The 24,664-nt window shown below is 42.2% G+C and overlaps 1 protein-coding gene across 1 annotated transcript; it reads left to right on the top strand.

Moving 5' to 3' along the window:
- Window positions 1–1,214: 1,214 nt before the first annotated feature.
- LOC134616810 (immunoglobulin lambda-1 light chain-like) lies at window positions 1,215–22,559 on the top strand. Its single transcript, XM_063461823.1, has 6 exons — window positions 1,215–1,437; window positions 1,530–1,865; window positions 19,659–19,706; window positions 21,371–21,682; window positions 21,815–21,889; window positions 22,243–22,559. The coding sequence occupies exons 1-6, from the start codon at window positions 1,395–1,397 to the stop codon at window positions 22,389–22,391; spliced, it is 963 nt and encodes a 320-aa protein (XP_063317893.1). The 5' UTR covers window positions 1,215–1,394; the 3' UTR covers window positions 22,392–22,559.
- The last annotated feature ends 2,105 nt before the right edge of the window (window positions 22,560–24,664 follow it).

Below are 24,664 nucleotides of genomic sequence, written 5' to 3'. Positions count from 1 at the left end.
GTCCTAAAATGTAGAACAACACCAGATCAAAATATTTGTGTCCTTCACTCACATCTTCAAATGATACCTTCTATATCAGAGATGATACAAAGGCAACATTTGTCTTATTTCTCTTTCATGAATCAAAAAGTACTTTTGTACTGTTGTGTAAATGTGTATGTAAAGGTGGATGACTGCCTACTGCAAATGAAATCTAACCATGGGTACAAATAAATGAAGCTGAAGCTGACGTAAAACACAGCCCTGTTTTTATTACTGTTTATAGATATTATCATTGATGATCATCATTTTGAATGATTCTTAAAAAGGGTTTAATGAATCCTTCAGTCTGAAACCAACTTGGAACAAAACACATTAGAAGATGTGTGAAAGAACCACAGTGTGCACATATTTTAAAAACACAACCGAACCACATGTGTTTGTTATAAAATAAGATTTTCACTCTAAATGCTGTTACATATTGTTACGTTCCCATATAAAAGGTCCAAAGGATGAGGGAAAGTAACAAAAGGTTTCCAGGTTGGAAAAAAGCAGACAGGCAGGCAGAATAGTTAAATTAACAGGTTTTATTAATATTTCTACTAATAACTACACTAAAAGAGACGGACACGTAGCTATCACCTTCTAAGGAAAGAAAATAACAAAACTCAGGTGTTGGTCAGTAAACTGAAAAGTAAGTAAAAAGGATTAGTCAACAAATACATACTCCTCTTGACAAAGCAGGAAGAATCAATCACCAAACACACAGCTCACTCACTGCAAACCAACAAAGCTCTTGGGCACTAGAGCTCAACTTTTCCTGGTCTTAAGTACTTCTAATTGCTGATGGGAAATAGGGCACCTATGCCAGGAGAGGTGTCAGGACACACCCACAGAAGGGAAATTTAAGGAGGAGGCCCTGTTAGGGGTGTAACATGTATGATTTTATTTTTTCTAAACTACGTTGTTAACAAAGTATGAACTTTTGAGTTATTTTTAGAGCATATAAATTTCTTTATATTATTGATCGGTTACTTATATGTAGTTTGTATACTCAGTGTTTTCATCACAGCTGTTAAACAACAGATAACAGTGTGTGTTACTAAATTCACAGCAACCTGAATGTGTTTGTGGGAACATGAATGTGTTTGAGTGTTTCTGCATCATGTGACCCAGATTTTTGGATCTGCTGTCAGATTGAAATGAAGACGATGAAACCACACAGCAGCTTCAGCTGAGCTGTCAATCAGCAGCAGCAGTCTTATCTGTGGGCCGCAGGGGCTGATGGGAGCTTTGAGGACCTGTTAGAAACCACGTGGCCCTCGTCTGATCTCACAGCTCGTCCTTGTTTGGCCTCAGCTGCATCAGAGCGCCACTTCTCCCCAGGTTCACCAGAGGAAACACCACTGCACAAAATGCTTTTCCTCCCAGCTGCTGCTCTGTGCTGTCTGTGTTCAGGTGAGTGTTTCCAGCCAATCAGGAGCCAACAAACTCAACCTGTAACAAACACTGTCACACTAACCTTCATCTATCTGTCTGTGTCTCTACAGCACTGGTTACCATGGCAGCAGAACAGCTGATTCAGGACGATTTAACATTGACCAGGAGAGTTGGAGAAAGTGTCTCCTTCAGCTGTGGAGGGACTGAACAGTGTGATGTCAACAACGTAGTATTCTGGTACCAGAGAAAAGAATTAGAAACATTCAGAGTGATTGGGTATATGCCTAAGAGAGGTAGTTGCACGCTTAACAAAGGTTACGGTCATCCTCAGAAAGATGATTTCTCATCCATGAATACACAGAACAGTTGTGAGTTAAAGATAGAGAAAGTTAAAGTCGATCATTCAGCCATCTACTACTGCAACTGTGCTAAGCTTGATACCCACAGTGAGAAATGATCCCTGCAGCCTGAACAAAAACCAACAGATGAACAGATGTCAAACAGTGTTTGTGACAGGAAGAGAGCAGTAAACCACAGCCCAGGTTCACAGATTTCACCTCCATCTCAGAGTCACAAACATACTGAGCTCAGGGAGATTTTTATTTACTGCTGTCAGAAATTCAATTCTATTTATTTCTGTTTTGAACAGATTTTTCATGTTTTAAGACAGAAACAAGAGGAACAGATGACATCAAACTTCCAAATGTAAACAAATGTATCCTCAGTCCCACAAAAACATTTATTCAAAGTGAAAGAAAAACAGATTGTGTCAAACTGAATCAAAGTCCATCCCTCATTCACAGTGTTAATGTTCTCTTCATGAAAACTCTTCCAGCAGCACTTGTTGTTTAACACCTTTCAGTACATTTAACCAGACACTTTCACTTTAGGACATTTTAAAGACAAATCTTGGACTGATGTCAGGTCAGGATTTTGTCCTTCTAGCAGCGGCTCATTAGGACGCTGATTTTGTTGGACAGATTTCCATCAGTTTCCTGTGGATGTTTATAGAGGATGAATCAGTCACAGTGCCTCATCTTTCTATCACCTTTTTTTCTCTCTGGTCTAAATAAACTGATTTTGTATCTGAAGATGTTGAATCTGGAATCACAGGACAAGATTTCTGCTTTCTCCTTTTGTTTCCTGGTCAATCACATTTGAGCAGCTGCTTAATTTCATTTCCAACATCGCTGCTGAAGAAGAATCAGAGTCTGACTGGACTAAACACACATATTTGACAGCAGAAAAAGTGATTCCATGTAAAACACTCTCGTTCACTAGTTTGAACTCACATAACTTCACATTTCCTCAATTTGAATCTTAGTCATTTACAGTTTTTTCTGATGGCTTAAGCACATTTCTGTAACTATTGGCTATTTTTGCAAAACTCTACACACAAATAAGAAAACTCTTCACCCAATCAGCAAAACATTGTAGTTTTCTTGTAAAAGCTAATAACTCTTGCTTAACTCACCACACCTTTGTAAAAATGGTATTTTTGTATCAGACAGTAAACACAGCCATCAAATTACAGTTTTTCTCGATTGCTTAAACACTATAACCAATCTTTTGAACTAAAATTTCAAAACCATAATGCTATTTTTCAAAAACCACACCCGTTTCCCTGAACTATAAACACTATTCCCCTGCTTTAACACATGAGTCAGATGTGGTGAACTGTTACTGCAAAACTCTACACACAAATCCCTACATTTTTCAGTGCTTACACCATGTGGCCATTTAGAAAGCACTTGCATTCAATAATGTTAACTTAAGTCAGCACAGCTTGAGCTCAATTAGCACACAATTAACCAAGTGGAAACACTACGAGTCAAAATTTATCACACATCAATCAGAAACTCATTCAGGTTTGAAACAATGGATTCAAAGAGATGCAAAGGAAGAGGTTGAGGAGGAAAAGGAGGTCTAGGACACCAAGGAGGAGGTGGAGGAACATAATTGGCCATTGGGCTATTGTAAATGTCCCTGGTCAGCGTGGAGGGAATGTCACTCTGTGCGCAGCCATCAGCCAACGAGGGGTACTCCACCGCCATGCCATTCTAGGACCCTATAACACTATGCTTCTCCTTGCTTTTCTTGATGGCCTAAGACAACATATGTTCCAGCGGGACTACAGGGAACCAGCACAGCCAGAGCAGCCTCACTATGCTGTTGTTTGGTGTAATGTCAGCTTCCATCACACTGCTCTGGTTCATGACTGGTTTACCAATAACCCAAGGTTTTCTAACATCTTTCTGCCTGCATACTCTCCCTTTCTAAACCCAATAGAGGAGTTATTTTCGGCGTGGCGGTAGAAAGTGTATGACAGAGAACCTTATGTCCGTGTTCACCTCCTCCGGGTCGTGGAAGAAGCCTGCCTATACATATCAGTAGATGCATGCCAGTGGTGGATCAGGCATGCAAGAGGATTTTACCCCCGCTGCCTGGCCAGGGCCAATATAGCCTGTGATGTGGATGAGATTCCCGGGCCTGACCCAGACCACAGACAGGATGCTGAGGTGGAATAATGTTTTTGATGTGTGTTGTACTGTATGGTACATGAATAAAAATGTGCCACTGTATGTACATTGGATCTTTTGTGTTCATGATGTGAAAAGGTTTTTGAGGGGAAGAACCACAAGCAACATAACTTGCCAGTTTTTGAAATATTGTTTTAAATTTATTGCACCAATGTGTAAGACTATGTTGTAGTGTGTGTGTTTTTGAGGCCTTGTGTGTGATGTCTGTGGGCAAAGTTTGTTTTTTCTGCAAGAGTGAATGGTTTTGAGTGTAGAGCTTAATTTTGACCTGAAAATACAGTGTTTGGGAAATTGGGTGAGACGTTATGGATTTGTGTTTACTGTTTTGAGAATACGAGTCATAGTTTCAAGAAAAGTGTTTAAGCAATCGAGAAAAACTGTAACAGCTAACTTTCTATGCTGTGCTGATTTATTTGTCACAGTCTTGGTAATTTATTTTGAACTTTTGTTTTTGGAGGTTAAACTCTCTGTTATAAATATTCCTGTATGTGTATTTTAAATATGATCTGTGTTATTAAATGCAACAGTTTCAAATCCACCTTGAAGGCTGATTTCTTGTTCTGAAAGATGAGGATGTGTAACTGTGACACTAGAAGAGGTGTGGATCTTATTCTCTGAACTTTCTCTAAACTTATATTTTATGTGGCAGAAACTTTGTATTTTCTGTTAACAACACCAGGGGCCACTTGGATGATGTCCATTAGCTTGGATATTCTCTTCTGCCAAGACTTCTGCTGCCTTCCTTCCTCCATACCTGACAATGACGACTGACTGTTGTGTTGAGCTTCTTTCTCAGATCAAGTGTACACTTACTCAGCTCATCAATACAGAGATTTTTAAGGAGAAAATCCCACAGATGACCCAAAGGTGATGTTCCCACATGCTGGGATTGCCGTGTGTTACCCTGGTTGGACATCCACAGAAAAAGGTGAGTGTTATTATCTTTATTATCATCCCACCACCAACATCTGATTTTTGTGATCATTAAAATCTTGTAAAGTTTTTCAGTTACAGTGAAAACAATTGCACTAATACTGAGCCATTTTAAGGAATGGTTCAGTATTCAGTATTAATGGTTCAATGGTCTCCGCGGTCGGACGAAGGCTGTCGTGACGTGACCGAGGGTTCATCCCCAGAGCCGATCGGCCGCCCCACACTTTCCACAGACAGGGGAGGGGACTGGTTGCCTAGTCCGTGGAAAAGTCATGAGGGAGGGGGCATGACCTCTAGCTGCATGTCCTCCCAGTAGGTAACCTCGTCAGACAGTCCCGGTCATCATTCCTGAAGCTTGGACTGAGCATCACACCACCACGTGTACATAAAGCTGTGATACTGTGTACAATGTACATAAAAATGAATGAATTTGGAAATTCAAGGTGCACCATTCAGAAAGAGGCCAAGGCACCCCTGCCTGCTCCTTCATGAGTGAAGCCAGGTGAGTGGAGGTGGGCAATCACTCACCTGCATCAACAAGAGTCCTTGGCACATGTCTGCACTTGACTGGACAGGTGACACAGGTGGTGTCACCTGTGTCACCTGGATGCCGAATTGGCTAGACAGGCCTGGTTAGACAAAACCTTGCGCAGTCTAGCTAGTAGGGAGTTCATAATATTACAGTCCCTGCTAGGAACGCGACCAACAGGGCAAGAGCCTGATGGCAATCTGCGGGCCAGGCAATCTGCTCCTGGTTCTGCATGTTAGAAAATGTCTTGCAGGCAGAGGATCACCTGTGCACAGCACCAGGGGAGGCAAACTGGTGGAAGTTAAAGGTCTTGTAGGTCTGACAAAAAAGCTGCAGCAGACCCAGGTGGACGATAAATTAAAATGCCGTATATGGGCTGTTCTCTTCCAATTTTTATCGTAAGCATCTCAAAAGAGTTGTAGCAGCTTGAAGAAATCATCTGGAATAAAAAAGTATTTTTAAAAATTACAGCTGTTCCACCTCCTCGTCCAGATATCCGAGGTGCACAGAGAAATGCGCAGTCAGCGGGACAAAGCTCTTAAAGATGTGAGACTTCATTCTCACGTTGCCACGTCTCAGAGATAAACATGAAGTCAAGCTTCTCAGAGCAGAACAAGTCATTTAAAATATAAGACTTATTGGCGATTGAGCGGGCATTAATTAACATCCATTTAAGGCTGCGACTCACCAGGACAGGGGTAGAGTTTCCAAGGAAAGGGTCCGCGCTATGTGGTAAGCCGCGCAGCAAAACAGGGTTCCTGCCGCGATGAGGCTTGGGTTTCCATGCTTTCAGATGACAGCCTGGGTGGTAAACATAGTGGGTTGCGGGGATTAATCCGGTTCCGACAAGTTTCAGCCGAATCTCACCGGTAGCAACCCAGGAATAGAGCCCCCGAAGGTCCATCTCTTTCCGGAGACGACGGAGCAGGACGTGAAGGCCGGCTCGCTTCCCCCGCTTTCTCCGACGAGGCCTCTGAAGCAAAAATGAGCTAACCGGCAAGAGTGGAGGTAGACCGGGTGCTGCGTCGTGCTCTAATGGCGGTAGGAAAACAGCCTCGTTTCGTTGACTCTGAAAGTTATCCATTGCAGATTTGATCGCTAGCAACGCATGACGATCATAAATCTGAAGGGAGGTGACACCAGAAAAAACTGTAACAAAAACACTTGCATAGCATATAAAATAAACAAACACACAGACTAAGGCAGCGGCACAGCCAAACACAGGCGCCATCTTGACCTACCTACCCAGGTTGGGTATCAGACGCCACCTCTCTGGGGACATCTCAGAACTCTGTCTATGTCCCACATGTTTGTCTGTGACTCTAAGGTGCATCACTGTTTACAGGATCACAAGGATCCACCTGACAGCAAGAACACAGGAGATGGAGGTGAATCCATCAGTAAACCTAAAGTCCTTCACAGTAATCTGCTGTGCTTAAATGATCTTAGTATATACTGCTCAAAAAAAATAAAGGGAACACTTAAACAACACAGTGTAACTCCAAGTGTTCCCTTTATGTTTTTGAGCAGTATAAAACTTGGAATGTAATTTAGGAAAGTTTGAGCAGCATTGTCACAGCCACACTGTGCTACTAACTTTAAATCAATGTCAGGTGATTTGTGATAGAACGATAGCAGCCAGAGTGAAAGGAAGGTTTACAGGATGTTAGTAAGAACTGTTGTGATATCTGGTTTGGATCCTGTGGCTCTGACAAAAAGACAGGAGGCCGAGCTGAAGATGTTCAGACTTTCACTGGCAGTGAGCAGAATGGACAAGATTAGAAATGAGTTAATGAGAGATAAAGTCAGAGAGGCTGACATCCTAATATTTCCTGGGAATAACACCCCAGGAAATCTAAATCTAATAAACTAATTTGTTGCACACTTGGACAAATGACACTTCCAGGCGTGCATGAGTTCAGAATCGTTCTCTTTACTTGCTCATTTGCAACTGCAAATACAAAACACAAGCACTTCAGTTAGCGTAGCTGCACTCTGCAGGCTATCTGTGCAGTAAAACACACAGGACAACTTTTACACATAGCTACTGAACCTGTGTTAACAAAGTACTCATTTACTCAGTATTTTCCTACCCATGTTCTACCCAATATTCTGCACACTCGCATGCTCATCCAACTAGTATTGTAGCACCTGGAGACTACCCTCTCGATCCCCTTATTAATCATTTGCGATGTGATATTCCGTTTAACACCAGTTCAGGTACATCATGTAAATCACAAACTCCGACATTAGCGTTGTGTTCCATTAATGACAGTACCTTACTCTAATACATTTCTCATACGTCAACATCATTCTGTTTATACATCACATCACTTGTGCTCACCTGCAAATACAAAACACAAGCACTTCAGTTAGCGTAGCTGCACTCTGCAGGCTATCTGTGCAGTAAAACACACAGGACCCCAAAGCTGCCCGATTTAGTGCCTGCGTGAGCACCACCCGTGGGAATCATCATTGATCAGAATATCCTAGCTGGATTGCCAGTGAGCACAGTATGTGTCAGAAATAGTAATGAAGAACTGAATACATAATGTAACAATGATAAGAATGTATGAAATTATGGAGGGGGGGGGGGCAATATCTATTACAATACTTCCATCTGTGTCCACCCATTACATGAGTCCCACACTCTCCCCTCCAAAAATTAATGTTGTCCCGACATTAGAGATTTCCCACAATACATGTCTTCAACAGAAGGTTACAGCAGTAGCTTCACTGGGAGTCAGCCTCTAAAGATACTTTCTGTCCGGTAACAGTCTTTGGCATGACATACATCTCCCCCTTTATGTCATGTACCAGCAACAGACACTACTGGCCAGGCAATGTCTGTAAAGTCTCTCCGCCACTCAGGCGTGCTCCGTATCAGACTGAAGGTGTAGACCTAACACTCTACCATGTAACCTTTTACACAGACACACATTTACTGCTGTATATCTCACATACAAGCCAGTATCTCTCTATGTGTAGCTAGTCTGGTTCTGGTACTCCCTGTTTAACTCATGTGCAGTAGCGGTTTTAGATACGGGCGACCCGGGCGGTTGCCCGGGGCGGCATCGTGGTGGAGGGCGGCATCACGGGTATCGGAAAAAAAAAAAAAATTGCTCGTACTCATGCTGCCCCGACATCATGCCAGCGCATACTGGGAATGGCATAGGCACCGATCGGTTTTCTATCGCCCATTTGCTGGGAGTAAGGGCGCCCTCCGTTTGCGAGGTGCGCCTGCTGCTTGCAGCACAGGGAGGAGAGGGCGGGGCGGCGGGGGATTCTCTGGGTGGCTGGAGCAGCATCTAATAACCAACTCACAAAATAAAACAAAATAAAAATAAACCAACAAACACGAAAACAGCAGACATCATGATACAGACTTATAATTTGCACCGATGTTTTTTCGAAATTCTATACGCGAAAAGTGAGCGCGAGAGCCCTCGGTGCGCCTGCGCGCTGCTGAAGTCAAAGTAAACTTTATTGTCATCTCCGCTACATACAGTCCAGTATATAGAGAGACGAGACGACGAGGCTCCAGTTACAGCAGTGCAAGTAAACAAACAATAAATATAAGAAGAGTAAGAAAATAAATATACACTTTAGGACCAGGGGTAAAGGGATCAATAACAATTTAAAACGTATATTTTATATTTTGTTGATTTAAAGTCTCACACACAACCCGTTTTTAAAGTTTAAAAAAAAGAGAAAAGAAGAGGAGGGTAGCGACTTCCACAGTCGCTAGAGGCCGGGGATGGAGCCTGCCTATTTGCCTGACGCGCTGTCAACTGTACGCAATAATGCCAGAGGTGGAATTGCTTGCTTGTTTATTAAAGTGCTTGAAAAGTTTACAGAGCAATGTGATCGGCTCGCGATTCAAACTCTTAAAACATCACAGCTCTAATGCAACAAGGGGAAACTCGTTGTGCTGCGGTCAACAAAAACTACGGCTACCCAGCCCTCCTCTCTGTCAAAATCAAACCAGTGAATGACAGACTGACAACGCCCTCTTAATGTCACCGCTAGCACCCACGTGACTCCCGTTACACATCACCATAGCAACCAAACAAATGAAAACCCAGTGATCATTAAAATTCAATACATTTAATTATGGCTCCTACAAGGAGAAACGAGCAAAAGATACAGGTAAGCAGATGTGTCATTGGATAATGGCAGGTCATGTATCCTAAAACATTAAGAATCAGAATACTTTCTTAATCCCTAAGGAAATTATGTGGGTTACAGTTCCTCCAAGAAGAAATGGTAAAAATAGTAACAGTAAGAGACTAAACTCCAAACAATATATACAATAATATAATATTAATTAGTCAGTGTCAATTGTTGATTTGTCCTGTTCTCATTGTATGACGAATTATGATGTCTGTTTGGTAGCCGTTTGCATACTATGCATACTCTCTCTCTTCATATGTGTGTATGTGTGTGTGTGTGCGTGTGTGTGTGTGTGTGGGGGGGGGGGGGGGGGGGGCAGAGGGCGTGTTCGCCCGGGGCGCCAAACAGGCTAGGACCGCCACTGCTCATGTGAACTATTAAACTAATATATGCAGTTGTTGCTCTGTCAAATTTGGTCTTTTTAACATTTGCTACTGTGAACACTTCCCTTTCTGTTTAAACTGTCACCACAGTAAACTCAACATGTGACAATGAACTTAGTTTTTTTCTTTTTAGCTGTGGACATCATTTGTTTCTGTTTATGACTGACGGCTGACCTAAGGTGTCATACGTGAGTGTCTTGGGTGGATTTCTGCATCGAAAAGGATACTTTCTTGTGGGAACTGGCTGTGAGTTGGGCTCTCCCTCGTCTTCTTCATCAGATGACGACACCTGTTCTTGACTTCTTCCGTTCTCCTCCCCAGACAGCGCACTTCGCCCTGCCTCCTCTGCACTTGACTCCAGTCCACCTTTCTCACCCTCGTCTAGGCACTCGCTGCTGACACCACCACTTGACAGTTCTCCGTTAGCTTCTTCTGGCTGGAACTCCTCTGCCTCTCACAGCAGGTGTAACGTCTGGATGCTGCTCCATTCCATCCTTCACAAAATGCTCAATCACATTATAGCCAATGATAGGTGGCTCTGCTACTCCTGGCTCTTTTTAGACAAGCACGGGGACAACTAACTCTGGCTGTGGATCTCTAGTTGACCCCAGTCTAAATTTTAGCTCAACCCAACCTGCGAAGGGTATGGGTGTTTGGTTCGCTGCTTTGCCCACCAGAGCCTCATCCTCACCTAGGAGTTCACTTGTGCTTCTCAGTTGGATATGTGGAAAGCAGGACTTCCTCCAGTTCTCTTTAATGATAGTCACCTGTGAACCTGTATCCCACAATGCTTGTGTTTCTACCCCTTCAAAGAAACAATCCACCATACACTTCTTCCCGATCAGGGCTCTCAGCTTAGCCTGACAGCGTAGTGAGAGATGACTGGCATACGTGGCACCCACAGTCTCTTTAGCCTTGCCACTCTGCTCTAATTCTGCCTCCAGCTGTCTTATTCGATTCCAAAGCAGTTCATGCAACTTGTCATCTGCTTCAGCATGGATGGGAATTAATGATTTGGGAGGGGCAATGGTCTGGATTGCTGCTTGAGTGCCCTCCGATCTTTCTGCTGCCCCCCTTCGCCCTCTACAGCCTCTGGAGAGGTGTCCTGGCTGGCCACACTTGAAGCAGTGTTCACACCCATCATTGGTTCCCTGCTCCTGGCATGCCTTACATCCCCTCCTCCCACTGGTTCTTAGTGGGCGAGTGGGGCCTTGAGGGGTGGTGATGCTCCTCCTTAATTCAGCCATCTCCTCTCTCAGCAGCCTGACCGTTTCATGCAGCTCTGACTCTCGGGAAGCAGCTACAACAGGTGTTCTGCGGCTCCTGGGTTTCACCACTTCAGCTGATTGCTCTTGAGTTCCCAACCTAGTTTCGGCTACCCCCAGACCCAATTGACTGGCTTCCTTTCTGTCTGGAGTTCATTTACTTTTACAGATTTGCTGCCAATAGTTTTCTTTTGCTTCAATTGCCTTTCTGATTCAACACTAGCTGCTTCATTCATCTTATCAATGAGGGTTTCATCTGTCACCCGAGGGTCATCCAGATAGGGCTTGAGCTGAAACTTGATAGGGTCACTCAGTAGCCCAGTACTAACCGACCTCAAGAATTTCTTCTGGATGAGCTCAGGGCTGTATTGTTCATCGGACCCTGTGTCTTCCGATGCGAGCAGCAGCCTCTCTTTTAACTCAATTGCTCTGAAGAGGAAGTTTTGGGGAGACTCACGGCTGTCTTGTGTGACGTTCACTAGTCTGTGATACAAATCTGTGGTGCTGTCTTCTTTAAAATGCCCCTTTAATATGGCCTTCAATTAGGGGAGGGTGAGGTCACGTTTTATCTCAAGCATGTCTCTAAGACTCAAACCTGGGCTGACAGACTTCACCACAGCCTCTATAACCTCCACTTCGCTGTGTCCTTTGTTCAGACCTCTGTCAATCTGATGCATCAGGTTGGTGTATGAGAGTCTGTCCTTTTGGCCCTTCTCCCCAATTTGACCAGAGATCTTGAATTCCCTCCTTATCGTCACTTCCGAAAGGCGGTTGGCTGCGACAGGAAACACATTTTGTGAGGTGGTTGGCTGACTTGGTGGTGTCCTCTCCACCCTTTCACTCAGCCTCCTAATTTCTTCCTGCAGCGCTTCGCTGTTTCTCTGGAGCTGTGCGTATCTCTCTGCTAAATCAACTTCTTCTCTTGTTTCCTGAGTTCCCTGTGGCGAGCTTGTTGTATTTCCTCCACTTTCTGTGTTTCTGGTGCTCCCTATCGCTGGGTCGACACTTTCTAACATTTTCTTTAGATAGTAGAGTGCAACATCCTGCTCTTCATCATTAATAACCTTGTCCATAGATTCTGTAATTAATTTTATTAACGCTCGTCTTGTTGTGACATTTCCACTAGGGATTTTAGCTTCAGCACACACCCCTTTGAGTTGGTCGAGTTGTAGGTTCCAGAGTGTTTGGGACACAGTCTCTGCCAGCTCCTCGAGGTCCATCGTGGTTGCTGTAGCCACGCCCCTTCCTTATTTTCATCACGCTGGACACGACGTGCCTCCAATATTTGTTGCACACTTGGACAAATGACACTTCCAGGCGTGCATGAGTTCAGAATCGTTCTCTTTACTTGCTCATTTGCAACTGCAAATACAAAACACAAGCACTTCAGTTAGCGTAGCTGCACTCTGCAGGCTATCTGTGCAGTAAAACACACAGGACAACTTTTACACATAGCTACTGAACCTGTGTTAACAAAGTACTCATTTACTCAGTATTTTCCTACCCATGTTCTACCCAATATTCTGCACACTCGCATGCTCATCCAACTAGTATTGTAGCACCTGGAGACTACCCTCTCGATCCCCTTATTAATCATTTGCGATGTGATATTCCGTTTAACACCAGTTCAGGTACATCATGTAAATCACAAACTCCGACATTAGCGTTGTGTTCCATTAATGACAGTACCTTACTCTAATACATTTCTCATACGTCAACATCATTCTGTTTATACATCACATCACTTGTGCTCACCTGCAAATACAAAACACAAGCACTTCAGTTAGCGTAGCTGCACTCTGCAGGCTATAGCTGTGTCCCAAAACGTCAGCTGCATCCTTCGGAGGACCCGGGCTTCGCGGTATACGTGAGCCGGGTCCTCCGCAGACCAAGAAGGCCGGAAGAGCGAGGTTGTGAAATGGGACGGTCTAGCCTTCAGATTTGCGTCACCGCTGTGGTGGAGTTTAATAAACTCGGCCGTCTGCTCCTTGCTATCTAAAATATAACAGGCATAAATTCTCAACCGTCTCACACTTCTGTTTAATCAGTTTTCTGTTTAACGTTTATTCAGCTGTGTGAAAATCCCGGAGGAACCCACCCGATGGATTAATAAAGTTTTATTTAATCTAATAATCTAATAACTTTGATCTCAGCCAAACCGGTTTACTCCGGAACAAATAAAACACCGAAAAAGGCAAACAATTACATTTTTATGTTATCCGAGTGACTTATATATCATGTTTAACCTGAGTAGCGAAAGAGCGAGGGTCTGAAAACGATGAAGCCGGGAGTCCGCTGCTCGCGCCGGCTGGAGTGACCATTGAACCCCCCGGCTTGCTATCGAGCGGGTGGGTAACAGACGTCTCCGAAAACGTCGGCACAGTTTTGCAAATATACGATGTCTTGATAAACCAAGCAGATATTTGTAATTTACACAGCAACTTTCTCGCCTGAAAATATGTTAAAAGTTTATTTTGCGACCCAGAAAGATTAATAAGACTAATTTTAAAACTTAGTAGCGGCCGCCATTGTTGGCAGCTGAAATTTGGCTGGGCCGCGCTATGAATTCTGGGATATGGTGGGCCGCCAAGGACACACCGGACCCATCCTTCAAATTCGGGTAAATGAAGGACGCATTTGTTGGCCGCATTTGAAGGAGTCGACGAATTGGGACAGCCTTCGTCGCCTGGCTGTGACGTAATCGGCCTTCAAATGCGGCCTCCGGAGGATGCAGCCGACGTTTTGGGACACAGCTTATCTGTGCAGTAAAACACACAGGACCCCAAAGCTGCCCGATTTAGTGCCTGCGTGAGCACCACCCGTGGGAATCATCACTGATCAGAATATCCTAGCTGGATTGCCAGTGAGCACAGTATGTGTCAGAAATAGTAATGAAGAACTGAATACATAATGTAACAATGATAAGAATGTATGAAATTATGGAGGGGGGGGGCAATATCTATTACAATACTTCCATCTGTGTCCACCCATTACATGAGTCCCACAAATAGTTTATAAAATGACACAGACTCATTACTGTAAGATTAATTTTTTAATAGTTTAATTGATAAATCTAAAAAATGCTGGAGCTGCAACATGTTAACATGTAGTTAACAGATTAAAATTGATGCGCTCATATTAACAGCTAACTTTCTATGCTGTGATGATTTATTTGTCACAGTCTTGGTAATTTATTTTGAACTTTTTTGTGGAGGTTAAACTCTCTGTTATAAATATACCTGTATGTGTATTTGAAATATGTTCTATGTTATTAAATGCAATAGTTCCAAATCCACCTTGAAGGCTGATTTCTTGTTCTGAAAGATGAGGATGTGTGACTGTGACACTAGAAGAGGTGTGGATCTTATTCTCTGAACTTTCTCTAAACTTTGCTCATATTTTATGTGACAGTAACTTTGTATTTTCTGTTAACAACACCAGGGGCCACTGGATGATGTCCATTAGCATGAATATTCTCTTCTGCCAAGACTTCTGCTGCCTTCCTTCCTCCACACTTGACAATGACGACTGACTGTTGTGTTGAGCTTCTTTCTCAAATCTTTTAAATTTGATAAACAAATCAGCTCCGTAGTCAAGGGATCTTTTTATCACCTACGGATTTTAGCTAAAGTCAAGTCCTACCTGTGCAGGAACGATCTAGAAAGGGTGGTCCATGCTTTTATCACTTCACGGCTGGACTACTGTAACTCCCTTTACGTTGGTTTAGATCGTTCCTGTTTGCATCGCCTCCAACTGGTGCAGAACGCTGCTGCTCGCATGCTGACCGGTTCCAAAAAGAGAGACCACATCACTCCGGTCCTCTGCTCTCTCCACTGGCTCCCAGTTGCTTTTAGGATTGATTTTAAAATTTTACTGCTGGTTTTTAAGGTTCTTAACGGAACTGCACCTCCTTACCTGGCAGAGCTTCTTAGCATTTACTGCCCTAGGAGATCTTTGAGGTCAGCAGATTTGATGCTTTTAGATTTCCCAGGTACAGATTAAAGACTAGGGGGGAGAGGGCTTTTGCTGTGGCTGCACCCAGACTGTGGAACAGTCTACCCCCTCACATCAGATTCTCCACAAGCCTAGGAACTTTTAAAACTGCTCTTAAAACGCACCTATTTTCACTGGCTTTTAGCAAGGTTTAACCTATTGTTTTTAATTAATTGTTTTATTTGTGAGGCATTTTATGTACCTGTGTTTTATAGCATTTTTATTTGTATTTTATTGTACAGCACTTTGGTCAGCCTCGGTTGTTTTTAAATGTGCTTTATAAATAAACTTGACTTGACTTGACTTGACTTGACAAGTGTCCACATTATTCAGCTCATCAACAAAAAGATTTTTAAGGGGAACATCCCACAGATGATGTTCCCACATGCTGGGATTGCTGTGTGTTACCCTGGTTGGACATCCACAGAGAAAGGTGAGTGTTATGTGTTGCTCTCTTTATTATCAAACCACCACCAACATCTGATTTTTGTGATCATTAAAATCTTGTAAAGTGTTTCAGTTACAGTGAAAACATTTGCACTAATACTGAACCATTCCTTAAAATATTTTACATACATAGATTTTTACAGAGCAGGTCGCTATGATCGGCCAGCAAGACGCTAAGCCGACCGCAGAGACGAAGGCTGTCGTGACGTGACCAAGGGTCCATCCCAAGAGCCGACTGGCCGCCCCACACTTTCCACAGACAGGGGAGGGGAACTGGGGGCGTAGCCAGCTGGAAGTGGGAGGTAAAGCTGGGAACATGACCGAAGGTCCGTCCCCAGAGCTGACTAGCTGCCCCGCGCTGTCCACACACAGGGGAGGGGACTGGTGGCCTACTCCGTGGAAAAGTCATGAGGGAGGGGGCATGACCTCCCAGTTTCCCCTGCATGAGGGGGTTACGGCTGCAAAAAGCCTCCAGATGGGACCTGAGATCCCCAGGGCTCAAGGCCTCAGGAGCAGACTGAAGCGTGGAAACCCTGGGCTTCCTAGCGCTTACAGAGCATGCTGCAGGAGTTGGGTTTCCCTGGGCCGACAATGGCTGCTGGTAGGTAGCCTCGTCAGGCAGCCCCGGTCATCATTTCTGAAGCTGGGACACCACACGTACATAAAGTTGTGATACTGTTTACAATGTACATAAAAATGAATGAATTTGGAAACTCAAGGTGCACCATCCAGAAAGAGGCCAAGGCACCCCTGCCTGCTCCTTCATGAGTGAAGCCAGGTGAGTGGAGATGGCCAATCCCATGTATGAAAAGCATACAAGAGGGAAAACAGATATAAGATCCCTTGAAAAATTATATAAATGAAACTTGTATGTTTTGGATACTTCCTAAAACAATATATGAAAGTAATGAGAAAGTGAAACTTTCATGAGTAAATCATATAAGCCTTATATGATTCACTATATGAAGTAGGCCACATCTTATGCAAGTCTTTTATAAGTTTTTACTATTTCTTTTCCATATGGGATCGCTCACCTGCATCAACCAGAGTCCTTGGCACATGTCTGCACTTGACTGGACAGGTGACACAGGTAGAGGGACAAAATCAATGCCGAATTGGCTAGACAGGCCTTGGTAGACATAACCCTGTGCAGTCTAGCTAGCAGGGAGGGAGTTCATAATATTACAGTCCTTGCTAGGCACGCGACCAACAGGGCGAGAGCCTGATTCACTGGGGAAAGCGGACCACAGGCAGTCTGCTCCTGGCTCTGCATGTCAGAAAATGTCTTGAAGGCAGAGGACCACCTGCGCACAGCACCAGGGGAGGCAAACTGCCTGCACACCAGGTCCTTAAAATCAGGCAGCAGCGACACCAGTGCCGAACCTGGAGGTCACCGTTGCCTGGTCCTGGGTTGGCAATATCCAGAGCTGTGAATGCCCTGTCCATCACCTCAAAATGTATGACCTGGCTGGGGGCTGCCCACAGGACAGGTAGCAGGAATAGAGGATGGACTCACCCTCAAAGGCCTCCTCCTGATAGCTGTCCTCCAGTAGTAGTAGGTGAGAGAGGGAGCTGGCTACACAGCAAATTGAGGACACTCTGCCATTGCGTGTGAGGCATCCACCTTCCCTACATTAGCCTTAGGCATGTTGGGAAGTGGTTGGCTGGTACGCTTAGAGTAAAAAAAAGTAGGTACCACACACAAGCATACATACACTAAGAAGTGGAAATCCAACAATCACCAGTTTCACTGCTGATTTATAGTTAAGCTGGTTTTAACCAGCAGGCAATGTAGAGTTCACATAGAGCCGGTGTGGGTGAGGGGACTCGCTCAGCTCTAATGACTAAAGTCCAGGTGTTTTCCCTCTGTCCACTGACAAGAAAAAAAGAGCTGAGTAGCCTTGCAGGTCAAATCCTACCAGTCACCTCAGTATGACAGCTCCCCCCTAGATCGTGGAACTTGTTAGTAACAGGGTTGATGTTAGAGGCCTGGACAGTCAGGCCCAAGGGAATGTTATATTTAAAGGCCCAGAGTAACCTCTAAGAGCTGTTTACAATAAAATGATCACTATTCTTATATTTACCTTTACTGTTTCATAAAGTTTTAAAAGGGTATGTCCACAATTTAAACTGTAATTACAGGATATCTTACTAAGCAATTTGGCAGGAGTGAAGCAGAGGCAGAATTAAATGATAATAACAGTCACAAAATAATAAGCAAATCACATCAATCATAATTATCTCATTAACCTACTCTGAGCTAATGCTGATTTTGTCCTTATCTTTGGGATGAGAGAGGTTGGAGGAGAGAATGAGCAGATCTAGTGCTCAATTTTGTTTCATCTCAGTGTTTTGTGCTAATGGAAACAATCCAACAGGAAAGCAGGAAGCAGGAGGTGCCCGGTAATTTTGAGATCCACAGCAACGTGTCTTGCAGGACTCATCTCCCTTCTAGAACTATTGTGAAAGTGAAATAAAGTGTTAAATGGTCTACTGAGCGTCTATTGAGTGTTTTGTCTTCCATCGGATGCCTCTGAGGAATCAAAAGAACTCGGTGAAGTGGTGATATTAATACTTGAATATTCGATGCTTCAGGAATAAAGTGAGTCCCACATCTTCTGAGTGTTGGGAGAAGCTGCAATCCACCAGGAAAATGATGGGAGTCCAAACCGTTAGAATTATAATCCAACAGAGCAAAGATGATGATGATGAGCAGAGATGGAGCCAAATCCATGTCGAATTTGTAAGTCCATTGTTTGGGCAGCTGGTTGATCTCTCTGGTGTGTCTGCTAGAATTTCCAATGGTGAATTTCTGGTATCCGATCATCTGAACTGCTCATCTCACAGCACTGCTGGAAACAAACCCTGAACATCTCTGAGGCTCCAATTTATGCTCTGACAAGTGCTCACTCACCCCACCTCTCCTCCCTCTGGAAGGTAGTCACCAATCACTGTGTTTACATGATATCAGCAGTTATTTTAATTACTGAAACTACATTCCTCATTTAACATATTGATCAGGATTATACTTTGATTATAACTTTGATTAGAAATAAATATGATTTACTGCTAGCACATAGGGAAAATAACTTTTTTTACAGTGATGCCACAAATCTGGGTCTAACACATGAGGCTGGATGTTAAATCCTTTTACCCCCTCAAAGATGTGACGACAGGAGAAAGAGAAGGAGACTTCAGCCTCTCTCTGTCACATTTCTTCTGTCAGAAACTTTTAGTTTTTTTATTGAGCTGAGATCAGATTTGTGATGGACAATCTGATAATTTGATGTTGTTTCCCTTAAACGATTGTGCCACAGTGTCTGAAGTACAACTGTGTGTTTAATCCAAGTATATTTATAACTGCAAGTTCAGCTCTTGAAGGTCTTCAGCTGCTCATGTTGCAGATCCACTGTGAGCTGAAATTCCAGTGAAGCTGTTGGAAAAATCAAAGTGATGTTTCAGATTAGTCAATGAGCTCATTAGTTAATAACTGTGTAAGATGGTGTTATGGTCCCCTGATCCTCTGCTGCCTACCCTCCATCCATCTTTCCTCCCTCTGTTTTCTATCTTTGTCTCTCTGTGAGTGTGGCATTTGTGGTGTGTGTGATGTGTGTCAGTGGGGTTTGGCAGTTTGGCCTAGTGACTGCTTTGGGTCCTACTAGGCTGCTGGAGCTGAATGAGGCCACACAATGTAACACTGATGATTCCAGCAGACATGCCACAGCACATTTCAGATTTTCTATTTTCATGTGGAATAAAGTAGTGGACTGACCAACAGACTGACATTAACATCAGAGCTGTGCTGCTAGTGTGGCTAAAAGAAAAGAGAAGAAGAGACAGTCATGTTGATATGAACATTAGAGAAACACATCATGGAGCTGAAATATGATCCTGCTTCCTCATTTGGACTCATTCACCTCAGCTGACACATTCAACAGCAGACAGGTTTTTGTAGCAGTCTGTCTCACTGTGGGAGGATATGACTACCTCATCTTTGGCTCTGGAACTAAACTGTCTGTAACAGGTAAGAACAAACATTTATTTTCCTTCAGTTGTTTTATTGTAGAAGCTGAAAATGTGTTTAAAGTCAGTTTCTGCTGCTTCAGGCTTTACATGTTAGTTTTTTCATCATTAGTAGAGAATTCATCTGCAGCCATTGTTACATAAGAAAAGCTCAATAATCTCTGAAAACATGTTGAAATCTCACTGAACAACTAAAGTTATTCTTTATTTCTGCAAATATTAGTGATGTTACAAATATTTAAGATTTGATCATCTCAGTAATTCTGCACCATCTGCTGGTTTTTGACACACGAGCATATTTGATGTCAAAATAAGTAGCAATAAATCTGTAAATATAAACTATGGTGAAGTAATATTAATCTATAAATTTATTGATAGGAAATTTTTACTTTATGTAGTGGAAGAAAAAATATATTTTTAAGAGTTCAATAAACTTATTTTGCTACTGCAAAAAAATCTTTTATTAAGAAAATAATTAAATCAGATACCGATTAGAAAATTCAGAAGTTATATGATGTTGTAAAAATGTATGAAAAAAATCACATTGGTAACATCAGTTATGTTTTTCTTAGGTTAACTCATTTGTGTGGATTTGTACATGACAATAAAAATTTGACATGACTTAAATTTACTAAATGTTTTTTGACAAATATTTTTATTGAATATGTTTTTGGACTATGTATTTAAAATAAAAAAAAATAGCACATTCTTTAAACAATTATTTTTTGTGTTTAAATTGGTGCTACAGTTTTTTGTGTAACAAAATAAAAAATGCTGGGATTTTCCAATTTTTAAACTAAAGAATTTTAAAAGAAATAAGTCTGGAAGACAGATATGGTTCTTATGATTAAAATCTATTAAAACAAGAATGTAAATAATATTGGTTGAATTGATTCATGTGCAATTATAGCTTATTTTATTTTTAGTGCAGTATATTATGAAAAAGATGAATGTGTTTTTGGAGAGAAGAGTATGTCTGGTTTTTGTGTGTGTATGTGTGTATCTGTTTCTTTTTTGGGTTTTATTTGCCTGTACTGTTCGGAACTGTAGCACAATTATTGTCTGAAAAAAGTCCAACATACTTATTTTTCCAAGTTTGGCTGTGCCATACTGTCAACTTGATTGCTCTTCATTATTTTTTGTTTATTTATTTATTAGTATTTTTTTAACTTTTAAGTTATTACAATTGGAACATACATGACTGGGGATGGGAAAAGGAAATGCATAAACTGGGAAAGATAAAGAAAAGTAGAGGGAAAGAAAAAATAAGGGGAAGAGGGAAAGTGAGAAAACACACTACAAGTCTGCTTTGTTAGAAATCGTGTCTAAGCACTAATATGGAAAATACATTTTCACTTGTATAAAGAAAAAGAAGCTAAATATTCTAAAATCAGACTGTATTACATTTTTACCTAAAACAATAACAAGCAAGCACATGACAAATGGAGCTGAAAATAATTCAGTTTGTCTTTTTAAACATGCTGGTGAATGAAGCAAACATGAAGCTGAATCCAGTGTATGTAGTGAACTTTGTATTGATGAGTAGTTTAGTGATCAGAGTCCATGTAGTTTCCAGGATCAGACTGAATGCAGTGCAGTGCTGGAAGCTGCTGCTGACTGTGTGAATGTGTGTCTGTGCTGCTTGTTGCTGCTGTCAAACTTCAGATGAGCAGGTAGTGAAGCCCGTGGTGAGCGTGTACCCAGCAGCATCCAGAGCCCACCTGGAGGGGAACAGCTCCCTGCTGTGTGTGGCCTCAGCCATGTTTCCTCCTCTGGTCCAGTTCTCCTGGAAAAGACAGAAGAAGAACGGCGAAAAAGCGGAGGAGCTGCCCCCTGCTGAGGGAGAGCAGCTGGAGCTCAGAGAGTCGGGACGCAGCGCCTCCATCTTACTGATCAATCAGCAGGACACCAACACATATAAATACAGCTGCTCCGTGAAGCATGAGGGGGGCACAGTGGAGGCCCAAACACAACAAGGTAATGAAGGCTTGGTTACTGTGTTCAGCAGTGATTCAGCTTCATGTGGAGATGCTGTCAAAGAGAGCAGAGGAGCAGAGGACTGACATTTCTCACTGCAGCTCCAAACATTTGACTCCTTTTCTGTTTCAGAGGTTCCAGCTCCAGCAGCCTCCTGTCCTCCAGAGAGAGAGCCAGCAGACCTGCCAGCTCTGCAGCCAGCTGACTGTAAGATCACCTGCTGCCTCTCTGCATGGACAGCTCCAATGTCCAATGAGGGAGCTGGAACAAGTTTAGGGACTTAAAGTGTCACTAATTGATCAAATCTTCATCCAACAAGCTCTGATAAAGCCACTGTACACTAGCTGCTCAGCACCAAACAGCAGACAGACCATAATATGTCAGAGATCAGTTTGTTAGCTGCTTGTGGAGTTCTTCTGCCCCCAAGTGGACACAAAAACTACATCAATTCATCCACTTGAAGAAGAAGCTGTGACTGTTTCTATTTGGACTTTTTCTCCTTGATGTGAGAGGAATAACCCGACTGTCTGTCTGTCTCTTTGTGTCTGTCTGTCCTTCAGTGTCCTTCCAGTCTCAGTGCAGGGTGAAGCTGCTCTGCCTGCTGTACACAGTGCTGATAGTGAAGAGTCTGGTGTACTGCTGTGGACTCTCTCTGCTGATGATCCTCACAAACAAGGGAGCGTCCACCAACTGCACACATGCTGACTGACTGTTTTCTGCTCGCCTTTTCTCACCATCAAATCTCATCAATTCATCTCATTCATCACTTTGATCAGTATCACAAATGTTAGTTATGATGTGTTGTGCTTATTTTGCCTTTTTATTCAATAGTTAGAAGATCATCTGAAATAAATACATCTTTACATGTATTGTTACTCTGAGTTAGAATTCTTTTTTACTTATTGTGACTTTTATTGTAGTAACAAAAATCATCAGGTATATTTTTATCACAAGTTTTCTGTTTGATTTGTTTTTGGTTGATTTTCAAATGTCAGACAGTGTAGTTGTGTTTGTAAGTGTGAATAATAAAGATTTCAAGATGAAGAATTTGATTCTACTTTCATTGTGTGATAAACAACAACCCGTGTGAGTGAAGCACAAACTGACTGTATCCAAACTTGCTCTCCTGCAGCAGACGGGCTGTGTGGGTTTCTGCTCTGCAGCCTCCACACCGTTAGCTGTGGCTTTTCACTTTAATAACACAATGACAGTTACAAGCATGAACTCTGCTTCAAGAATGATTCCAGGAAGGATCTGTGTTCTTCACCTGTGAGAGAAACAGCTCAAATCCTCAACTCAGAGCTGACAAATGAACTTTAATGGAATCAAAGGAGAGACCATGAAGCCCCTGCAGTCTGCTCAGCTCCCATTTTATTACCTGAGCTGAGTTTTTCATTCTGGATATCACACACGTAAGAACAGATCAAGTCTGAACAGCAAATGTTGGAGAATCATTTTGAAGTGTTGCTAAATGTCATTATTATTACAAAAACTACTGAATGATTCAGAAAATCGTTTCCAAAAAGCAGAAATATGCAAACAAAGTAGAAACAAGGCAACATGAGTCATTCAGATGCAGATAACATATTCTCCTTATTTTGAAGAACACAGTCATGAAATCTTTCTGTGTGTCATTCATTGAGTTGAAGTGCCTAATAGAAGAGGAAAAGCAGAAATAATCAATGATAGCTGAGACATTGAGAACATGGCTGTATGCCTGCTATCATAACAGGAAACAAAGCACACAAACAGCAAACACACAATAATGTGGTCGCAGCTTGTTGTGTGTTGTTAGGTGTCATTTTTGACTTTGACATTTAATGAAGTCACAAAAATGTGTGCGACTCATTAAAGGAGTCTGTACGTCTCAGTCAGTGCTCTGTATTCATGTGTTCACCTCATTAAACTCACTGAGACACTTTTCTCCTCCAAACTTCCAGCACAGCTTCATATTTCACTGACTGATTCTGTGATTACATCCATTAAGGCTCACACAGTGAAATTAGTGCAAACTTACAAATGTGTTGGAACAATTTTGGCCTCCAAACTGAACTTTGAGACAAACAGTGAAGCTGTGAGCAAAAAGAGGCTCCAGTGTGTGTCATGGTGGAGGAAACTGTTGTATTCCCACATTAAAAACATGCTGATCTTATTGGATTTTTCCCTCAAAGTCTTTTTCCTCCTTTTTCTCTTCATCCAAATGTTCTAGCAGGCTGACTGTGAGTCCCTGTTTAACCTGTACAGCAGAAAGTAACAGCAGTCAGCGGCCTCCACTTGACTTCATGACTTCAACCCCTCGCACAGTCAGTTTCACTTTCTTCCTTCTGTCTTTTAGTCCGAAAATGTAGAACAACACCAGATCAAAATATTTGTGTCCTTCACTCACATCTTCAAATGATACCTTCTATATCAGAGATGATACAAAGGCAACATTTTTCTTATTTCTCTTTCATGAATCAAAAAGTACTTTTGCACTGTTGTGTAAATGTGTATGTAAAGGTGGATGACTGCCTACTGCAAATGAAATCTAACCATGGGTACAAATAAATGAAGCTGAAGCTGACGTAAAACACAGCCCTGTTTTTATTACTGTTTATAGATATTATAATTGATGATCATCATTTTGAATGATTCTTAAAAAGGGTTTAATGAATCCTTCAGTCTGAAACCAACTTGGAATAAAACACATTAGAAGATGTGGGAAAGAACCACAGTGTGCACATATTTTAAACACACAACAGAACCACATGTGTTTGTTTCAAAATAAGATTTTTACTCTAAATATTGTTAAATCTATTGTATTTACAATGTTTTCTTTACTTTTAAGTTATTTTTACAGCATAATAATTTATATTTGTATTATTATTAATAGTTTTGTTATATTTAGTTTGTATATTTAGTGTTATCATCACAGCTGTTAAACAACAGATAACAGTGTGTGTTACTAAATTCACAGCAACCTGAATGTGTTTGTGGGAACAT

The sequence above is a fragment of the Pelmatolapia mariae genome, linkage group LG18 (genome assembly GCF_036321145.2).
Source record: "Pelmatolapia mariae isolate MD_Pm_ZW linkage group LG18, Pm_UMD_F_2, whole genome shotgun sequence".
Taxonomy (NCBI): Eukaryota; Metazoa; Chordata; class Actinopteri; order Cichliformes; family Cichlidae; genus Pelmatolapia; species Pelmatolapia mariae.
Note: the sequence above shows the minus strand (reverse complement) of the source record. Positions and strands in the feature narration are given on the sequence as shown.